This window comes from Schistocerca americana, chromosome 2, assembly GCF_021461395.2.
Source record: "Schistocerca americana isolate TAMUIC-IGC-003095 chromosome 2, iqSchAmer2.1, whole genome shotgun sequence".
NCBI classification, from domain to species: Eukaryota; Metazoa; Arthropoda; class Insecta; order Orthoptera; family Acrididae; genus Schistocerca; species Schistocerca americana.
Genome location: NC_060120.1, coordinates 980287987 through 980298302, shown reverse-complemented (window position 1 = coordinate 980298302; position 10316 = coordinate 980287987). Strand labels below are relative to the sequence as shown.

Here is a 10316-nt window from a genome sequence, read left to right as displayed (position 1 = left end):
CAAAGACCATTCTCTGAGCTTAGAATGCCGGGCTCCAGCTCGTGATTGGCTTGTGTGAAAGTGGGGGAAGTCAACAAAAGAGAAATGTCCTTTTGGAACCGAGCTGAGGAGGAAACGGGGAGAAAGGAAGAAAGATCTCTCTTGTACAAGTCTCTTGCACTGGCGCTTCGCTAGTAAAGAACTGCAGGTCTCTACCTAAACGGTGAGACTTGTGTCCTTTGCTAGTGTGCGACTTACAGCCTGTGCCAGTCACCTTTAGAACCGTGAGAGGTACTGCTTATATCATCACGGTCACAACGAGTGATGCATGGGTGTACTTATTTGCCTTGAGTCGGCCGTCTAAACATTTGACGTATTCCGACACGCACAGTCGTGGCACGGAGTCAAATTGGTTTGGCAGATCAGCAAACGGGTCCACCTGCACACTGGAATCCTTCGGGATTTCAGAGTCTCATAGGGAAGTACCTGCGTTCTGAATTAACAGAACGCGAGACCGAGTACTTGCATTTAAGAACAGATTGCCGCCGTCCATGGCTTCAGTCGCCGAACGCATCGTAGTGTGCCGCCTTGACCAACAGGATGGTAAAGTATTCGCTGCTGCGACGTAGGGCTATAACATCTATTGCTCAGCACTCTGTTCTTTCGAACCATATTTTTCTTTTATTTTTTATGTGGTAGAATATAGATGCTTGGTGGTGGCGTCGTTTGATGGCACAACCTGGATTCACGTATGAAGTGAGATAGAGCGAATAGTGTTCTGGTTAGTGTGGTGTGTCGATCCCCAGCAGATCACTTTGTCCACCATAGATCCCATGTTAGTAAGACGTCTGCTAAATAAAAAAAAATTGTATGATTTTTCTTTAATAATTTTGTTGCCTTGTCATGTTTAAGACCATTGTGAATTAGATTACAACTTCTCCTTGAGTTCTGATTAACAGTTCCTTCACATTTTTTTTATGGCAGTCTAGATCTGGAACATAAGGAGTAGCTTTTTCACTTGGTTGTCATTGCGTGGATCCTTATTTCATTTACAATACCCATCTTTCACGCTTAAGCTAGGTTCATACTGACCACAGTGATACTCACAAGGGGAAGCCACGACGTTTGGAACGCGGATTTACTTCAAACTTCGTACACTCGCAGTACTCCATTAGGACAACAAAATGTGTAAGCAGTAGCGCGTACTTCTCAAGCGTTATTGAGAAAATCGCAAGATAATCTCGGTCGTCAAGTATATACCTGTGCGTGGCCGTTTTTGCCATGAAGCGGCGACAGCCGAGTGGGTAGCGTTCAAGCCCCGTAATCGCTGGATCGAATCCCGTTCGTCAGTTCTTTTTATTTCTCACACAGTCATTTTCTTTACTATTTATAATACAATTGATATAATTGGAAAAATAAGTGTAATCGGATGAACTATTATTATTAAATTTACAATGTTATTTGACAGTCCATAAATTTTTATTATCACAAATAATATAATATTTATAAATATCGACTAGTAAACGACCAAACGCATAAAGTGATATTGAAAATGTATGCTAGTCCGTGTCTTCAAGATTGTTCGTATTTAATCGACAAAGAACGAGGAACTGCTTCCCGTCAAGACGCTATTAAAATACACTCGATACTACATGATCAATTCTCAGCGCCGATATTTGAGGAAATGCTGCGTTGCGCATGGTTTGCTTCCAAATTATCGGCTGAAAGACAGATTTTTGAAAATCTTAACGAGGTCTGTCTTTCCACGGAGAACCTCAAAAGACGTTGCGTATGCGGAAACAGCTTTTATTCAGTGCAGCTGGTGCCGTTTAACTTTATGTTTTCCATGTTTTTACGAAAAATACCATCCTGCAACTTGTAATGTCGAAAGCGACGATTAATTGTACATCTTTCGAAAGCCGTCTTTGTCGGTCAAAACATGGAGGTAACAAGTAGTTTCGGGCCCCTTCCAGGTATATGGGATTTCTCAAATCACGGACAAGCATACATGTTCAGTGTCACTTTATGCGTTTGGTCTTTTACTAGTCGATATTTATGAATATTATATTATTTGTGATAATAAAAATTTGTAGACTGTTAAATAACATTGTAAATTTAATAGAAGTTCATTCGATTACACGTATTTTTCCCATTATATCAATTGTAATGTAAATAGTAAAGAAAATGACTGTGTTAGAAATAAAAGAAAACTGACGAACGGGACTCGATCCAGCGATTACGTAGCTTATGCCGTCAAAAGAACGTTTAATACAAAGGATGCTTCTTCTACATCAAGAAAAGAAACGCTGTTGTCACTGCAGTGGAAATTTCAAGGGGCATTGCTTCTGCACCAAAGGAAACGTTTCATTCCTGTCGATGACTCTTTGCTGTAAAGCTTTTATTTTCATCTTTTTTTCTTTTTTTTGTTTTTTTAACTGTTTTAATGTACAAAAAAAGTTTTTTGTAATTGTTTGTTTCCACTATTCTTTGCGTGAGATATCTCGGCTTATTGACGGCATTCAACGATCGTCTTCTCGAGGGTTGCCTATTACGGTATACCCCTAGCATATGCTTCGTCTCGTTCCATTTTCCCCATTTGTATGTTATCTCCTATGTCAGCAATTGTCTTCTCTTAGCACTGAGTGCCCAGTTGCCGGATGCCACACACTGGTTGTGATGTGGAGTATATGGAATTGAAGGGAAAAAAAATACATAACACACTGCCATCAACGTTATGAACAGTCGGACGCAGTGCCTACATCTACTTCGTCGTCCCTTGTTCGTTTTTTTTTTTTTTTTTCATCGTCTTTGTCGTTCATAGCGTCGTTATTCTCAAGGCTGGTATACAGTTCGCGAACTTTTGTCTGTATTTGTCATCCTTCGTCAGCAGTTGTGCTTGTGTGGCTAGATATACTGTGTAGCCCTGGTAAGATGGCGTATCTTCGGCTTGAATTAGGTAATGCAGAATATGGCCTGTCAGCCATGTCAATGTATTTTTCTTCGTGATGGGATAGTAAGTGCCATGAGGTTGCAACACCGATGTGATGGAGACTGTCTGTCTAGCTGTCCTGCAGATAGAGGCAAGGTTCATTCTGCACCATTGCCAGACCAATTTATTTTCTCCGCAGACACATCTGTGTTGTAAGTTGTCTATGAGGGCACACTCCCCACATCTGTCAGTTGCCGACAATAGTATTCTGTGTAATTTTTGTTTCGTAGGCATGGTCTCATTAACTACTTTATACCACGTTGATCTGATATTTGTTCCGAGCACTTTATTGTGGATGTTCTTCCAGATTTGATCCCAATCCCGTAGGGGATCTTTCGTTTCCATGCGGTTTACTCTTTCACCAGTATTCATTATCCGCTATAGTTGGGCGGTTCTAAGGTCCTGTAGTGGTGCGCTCAGTTTCGCTCGCTTCGAGCCGCACTCGGCTGCCGCCGCTTCCTGGTAAAAACGGCCACGCACAGGTATATATTTGACGACCGAAATTATCTTGCGATTTTCTCAATAACGCTTGAGAAGTACGCGCTACTGCTTACACATTTTGCTGTCCTAATGGAGTACTACGAGTGTACGAAATCAGAAGTAAATCCGCGTTCCAAACGTCGTGGCCTCCCCTTGTCAGTGCAAAAACCATGAAAAAATTTTAATAGGTTGCAAATATAAAAACTAAGCAACATCATTGGGTGCAACTCACTCAGAAAGTCATATATTTTGAAAATAATAGTATTGAAAACAAAGGAGGCATACATTTTCAACGTGCTTATGGGGCCATATTGACCCCAGTGCTTCTAGGAAGGTCAAACATAGCATTAGCAAGGTCGTCAAGCAGAACAGCAGAGTGGGTCGGTGAGCCGGGCCTGTGGTGCTGGTCGAGGCCAGGTACTCCAGCAGCAGATCCTGGAGGCAGTCGGCTAGTGTTTGCTGCGCCGCGCTGCTCCGTGGGTCCTGGAGGCGCCGTGGCGGCCCGACTGGGTTGTCGCGCGACGCCCACCGGCGTGTTGCCGCCCCGTCCCTGAGCGTGAGTCGCACGGTCCGTGGGTGCAACTGGGATGAAGCACGAGGCCGCGGTCCAGCTTCCTGCGCAGCTGGCGGAAGTTGTTCACCATGGGGCCGTTTGTGGTCTGTAGTTTCCGGAACTCTGCCAACTGCGGACAAGTAAGACTCTGGTTCTCACCACACTCACTGAGACTAAACCCCGAAAAAATACAGTTTCATACTTCGTTTTTTATTTGCATGCAGCTACGAGGTAGTTATAATTAAAGTGCTATCATTACAGACGAATGGAAAAACTGGTAGCAACCGACCTCGGGGAAGATCAGTTTGGATTCCGTAGAAATGTTGGAACACGTGAGGCAATACTGACAGTACAACTAATCTTGTTGTTGTTGTTGTGGTCTTCAGTCCTGAGACTGGTTTGATGTAGTTCTCCATGCTACTCTATCCTGTGCAAGCTTCTTCATCTCCCAGTACCTACTGCAACCTACATCCTTCTGAATCTGTTTAGTGTATTCATATCCTGGTCTCCCTCTACGATTTTTACCCTCCACGCTGCCCTCCAATACTAAATTGGTGCTCCGTTGATGCCTCAAAACATGTCCTACCAACCGATCCCTTCTTCTACTCAAGTTGTGCCACAAATTTCTCTTATCCCCAATCCTGTTCAATACCTCCTCATTAGTTATGTGATCCACCCATCTAGTCTTCAGCATTCTTCTGTGGCACATTTCGAAAGCTTCTGTTCTCTTCTTGTCTAAACTATTTATCGCCCACGTTTCGCTACCATACATTGCTACACTTCATACAAACACTTTCAGAAACTACTTCCTGACACTTAAATATATACTCGATGTTAACAAACTTCCCTTCTTCAGAAACGCTTTCCTTGCCATTGCCAATCTACATTTTATATCCTCTCTCCTTCGACCATCGTCAGTTATTTTGTTCCCCAAACAGCAAAACTCCTTTAAGTGTCTCATTTCCTAATCTAATTCTCTCAGCATCACCCGACTTAATTCGACAACATTCCATTATCCTCGTTTTGCTTTTGTTGATGTTCATCTTATATCCTCCTTTCAAGACACTATCCATTCCGTTGAACTGATCTTCCAAGTCCTTTGCTGTCTCTGACAGAATTACAATGTCATCGGCGAACCTCAAAGTTCTTATTTCTTCTCCATGGATTTAATACCTACTCAAAAATTTTCTTTTGTTTCCGTCATTGCTTGCTCAATATACAGATTGAATAACATCGGGGAGAGGCTACACGACTTATCTTAGAAAGTAGATTGAGAAAAAGCAAACCTACGTTTCTAGCATTCGTAGACTTAGAGAAAGAGTTTGACAATGTTGACTGGAATACTCTCTTTCAAATACTGAGGATGTCAGGGGTAAAATACAGGGAGCGAAAGGCTATTTACAATTTCTATAGAAACCAGATGGCAGTTATAAGAGTCGAGGGACATGAAAGGGAAGCAGTGGTTGGCAAGGGTGTGAGACAGGGTTGTAGCCTCTCCGCGATGTTATTCAATCTGTATATTGAGCAACCAGTGAAGGAAACAAAAGCAAAATTTGGAGTACGAATTACAATCCATGGAGAAGACATAAAAACTTTGAGATTCGCCGATGACATTGTAATTCTGTCAGAGACAGCAAAGGACTTGGAAGAGCAGTTGAACGGAATGGACGGTGTCTTGAAAGGAGGGTATAAGATGAACATCAACAAAAGCAAAACGAGGATAATGGAATGTAGTCAAATTACATCGGGTGATGCTGCGGGAATTAGATTAGTAAATGAGAAGCTGAAAGTAATAAATGAGTTTTGCTATTTGGGGAGCAAAATAACTAATAATAGTCGAAGTAGAGAGGATATAAAATGTAGAGTGGCAATGGCAAGGAAAGCGTTTCTGAAGAAGAGAAATTTGTTGACATCGAGTATATATATAAGTGCCAGGAAGTCGTTCTGAAAGTATTTGTATGGAGTGTAGCCATGTATGGAACTGAAACATGGACGATAAATAGTTTAGACAAGAAGAGAATAGAAGCTTTCGAAATGTGGCGCTACAGAAGAACGCTGAAGATTAGATGGGTAGATCTCATAACTAGTGAGGAGGTATTGAAGAGAATTGGGGGGAAGAGAAATTTGTGGCAGAACTTGACTAGAAGAAGGGATCGGTTGGTAGGACATGTTCTGAGGCATCAAGGGATCACCAATTTAGTATTGGAGGGCAGCGTGGGGGGTAAAAATCGTAGAGGGAGACCAAGAGATGAATACACTAAGTAGATTCAGAAGGATGTAGGTTGCAGTAGGTACTGGGAGATGAAGAAGCTTGCACAGGGTAGAGTAGCATGGAGAGCTGCGTCAAACCAGTGTCAGGACTGAAGACCACAACAACAACAACAACAACCCACAGAGGTTCCGTGTGGGCTGTAATTACCATATGGCAGTGGAACACAATACACTTTATGATGTATTGATGTGGAACCGATTTATGCTGGAAAAAATTAGCTCCAGTTTTGGCCACCAGGTGAACATCTGGCTCTGCGAATTCAGGAAAGACATATAGAAATGTTGCTGTATTAAATGGGTTACGAGCCGGGCATGGCTAGAAAAGCTAACAAGTGAGAAAGGCATAACGCCTATTTTGTTATTAACTGCTGCTTGCACAATTTCTTCAATTTGAGCACCAGAGACGTTGATGAGATACTGAATCTGTAAAACAAGATGCTCAACAGTTGCTCACAGAAGTTCCAGGTCCTTTTAGATGTTCCCGGGCCAAAAGTCACCTGGATTCTGTAACACCCCAATTATAGAATCCATATTAACACCATTTTGTTGCAAAAAGATATAGAAAAATCAGTCATCCTGACATTGATGACAGCTACTGACAACAAAATTTACAGTCTTGACAGTTTGGTTAGCAAGAATGTTATGTAAATACTAATGCTTATCATAAATAAAGGACTGAATGATAGAATACCATATGATACGAAAGAGAAACTTTAAAGAAAGAACTCAAAAAATTATTATTTGCGAAGGTTAAAACCCAGACTATAAATGGACCAAAGATAACATTTATCCTTGAAGAGAGTTGTAGCTGCATCGAGCTCGCTGTGACTACAATGTAACTCTGCAATGGAGATGTTAACTTCACTTCTCTCTTGTACTCTTGCAATAGTAGTACGCATGTTAAGCGCTACTAGATTCTTCTAAAACCGATCTGAAGTTTAAAACTTTTACGGTTGGAAGTATTAGTCAGAAGTCGAACTGAAGTAAAATCATCTTTTCTGTTTAGACAGATAATGGGATAGTTGATATGTGTGACAGAAAAATAACTCGTGTGATTGCTGATTTGTGATGGGACTTAGCCTTCGTGATACTTAATAGTCATGAACATCAAAGGACACAGAAAGAGACAGATTGCCGACATAAACTCAATTATTAGACTTGAGTAGGCAACAGATAAACGCAATCACGAAGAACTTACAATTGCGCCGTGTTGTCAGAAGCTATCGTCAAAGTCGGAATTTCTCAGTGTAGGAACAAATAATTACGAAGAACAATAAACTTTAATTCAACTTTAATTCTTCGCGCCGCATACATCATGTAGTGGACATTTAAAGTGTATTTGTGGAATTAACTGATTCTTCGGATAACATAAAAGCGAAAAGCGATTTAGTGACAATTTAACTGTAAACAGCAATAAGTTTACACCAAAATACGACACATTCTGAACACTGTTCAAGGGTATGCTATCGCTGGAATTACGTCGTGTAGTTGTTGAATATGCGACGTAGCGACGCCTTGACGACGGAATAATAATGAACAATTCAATATCCTCACAAAAATCGTGATGTGACATCGGCTTGGGTGATGGATTGATGATTCAAGCCATTATGTTTTCAACGTTTGAATACCCATTTTAAAACCGGGCGTAAGAACTACAGTCAGCAAGTTCGCGTAAACTGAAAAGTCTGTCGCGAACACCCAAAGGACCTTTGGTTATCATTTCAGATCAAGGGCGTCATCCTGTTATCGAGTGGTGCACTGCTATATTTACACGTGGAGACGATCGATGGATATCGAACACAATTGCTTAAATTACAAGAAAGGACGGCGCAGACATTCCGGCGTGGTGCTCCATCGAGACGTTGATATCGGGTCTGAGAGACAGTATCTGAAAAACAACGGAACTGTGCGAGGAGTTTTTTTTTTTTAAGAGTTACAGATTGGCGTTGTCGTCATCGACGGACGCCTTTCCATGTCATCTCGACTGGGACAACCATCACCATCGAGCCGAGACAAACCGAGACGTCACAATTCACATCAGGTGAACTTGTAGGCCAGGCAGCTGGTAAACCTGTGGAGGTAACACGATCGTGGAAAGTTACATTAAATAGACCGTTCACTGGGTGAGCGACGTGATGTGTTGCACGAAAACGCCGGTTTCCTCACAGATGCACCCTTGGCATGCAGCACAGGTAGGTTTTGATAAGCTGCAGACATCATTGTACACCTGACGAGCCCTCTGCGGGTATTCTCTTCAAAACCAAACAGATCGAGAATAAAGGTGCTTGTGATTCCACACCACACAGTCACATACGACAGTGGCTCTTCGTTCACAACACGCAAATTAACGCTACCCACGTTCGGCGGTTCTGTGTATCAACTGCGCCCTCCAGTGTAAAATGTGGCTCACAACTCCATTGAGTATTGTCCGCTCAAATGTCATCAGCTTCGGTCTGTACCAGAAACCAAAGGGCAAATTCAGAACGTTGCTGCAGAACATGAAGTTCCAGCTGCAGCACTTCTTGGATCTTGGATGGGTATTTGTATAAAATAGACAGTGAAACTTTCCATATTATTGACCTGGAGAGCGACAATTCTCGTGACACTGAGCAAGCACATTCACTACATGGAGCATGTGCAATAGCAACATCATGAATAACTTCCATCCGGATAGGAGGCTTTCCTCTTCCAGGTGCCACCACCCACGTTTTCCAATTTCATTGTCGTCTTCTTTAAGCCATTGGATGTCATCCAATGGCATTTTGCCTCTCCTTAGACCTTTCAGTCGACAACACCCCCTCAGTGCAAAACTGTAATTGAATCAGTTATTTTGAAAAGGGCACGAGTCACATTTCTTGCCCTATTGAGTTATGCTTGGATTCGGTATCTATAGAGATAGCTACAACATTTCGTATGAAAATAGCATCATTCCAATGCTTAACATAGGCAGAGAAAGGCAATGAGTCTGTTGAATGTTTTGAAAAGGGCACTAGTCCTGCACAGATGCCCCTTTCAAAACAACTACGGTGCTGCTATCTGGTGACCATTTCAGTAAACTCTTCAAGCAGCTAGTTGATTGTAGTTTTATAGTTGATTTGCGTGCAAACATGGACAGTGATACTAATGAATCACGTCGAAAATGCAAAAATGGCCAACGAAACGCAGAAGAATACAAACAAAATAAGATTAAAAGGTGTAAAGTAAAGGGAAATGAACACGTAAGTTAGTCTGGGGAAGTCGTTGCAGCCAAATCTACAGGACCCGATCGCAGGTAAGTTTCTAACCTAACTTTTATGTTGGTTACATCTTATTAAAAACATAAACTAATATAAAATAAGCTTTCAACATAATTACCAGCAGAACAATTAAAATCACATTTGCATAGGGCAAACATTCACTTCATCTTCACTAAAACCTATAAAATAAATATATCAAAATTTTAATGTAGGCTTATTGTGTTTACTGGGATCAATCAGTCAATTTTAACGTAATTATTAATCTTCAGTCACATAGCATAAATACAGTCTCACCTTTATTTAAGCTCAAATAAATTAAAAATCTGCCGTACTAAATTTACATTTCCACGGGATAACACAGTTAGCCTAAATACCCATTACAAAGCACTAAAGTCAAAAGTAGTAACTTTTGTTTGATTTCAAAAGCAGTATGAAGTGCTTTACAAAATTCAGTGACCTAGACAAGAAAACAATTTTGAAAAATATTCATGAATTTGAAACTAAAACGGAGCAAGATATTTTCCTACAAGGCCAGCTGATTTTATCTGATGTTCCTCGCCGTAGACCACGGAAGGATATTCCACACACCAGACGCCAGACGCCACAATGTTTTGACTTGCTGGTTGCAGGGAAACCTCCAAAAGAAGATAGACGAAACCCAGAAGACTCTAGAAACAAAGCTGTAGCAGGAGCAGTTTGTGAAAAAATAAATGAGCACATTTCCTCTTTCCCAGTAAAGGTAACACATTACGCAAATCTAAATATCAAGTATTTGAATGCCAAGCTAACAGTAACAATCATGCATGCA

At 41.3% G+C, this 10316-nt stretch overlaps 1 protein-coding gene across 1 annotated transcript in view; it reads right to left on the bottom strand.

Annotated features, from left to right (window-relative positions):
* Nucleotides 1-3681: 3681 nt before the first annotated feature.
* LOC124596454 (carbonic anhydrase 1-like) overlaps nucleotides 3682-10316 on the bottom strand; it is a 154559-nt gene continuing 147924 nt past the window's right edge. The window contains exon 8 of the mRNA XM_047135587.1: nucleotides 3682-4131. Within this exon, the coding sequence (XP_046991543.1) occupies nucleotides 3898-4131 (234 nt within the window). The 3' untranslated portion in view covers nucleotides 3682-3897. The remainder of the gene's footprint in view (nucleotides 4132-10316) is intronic.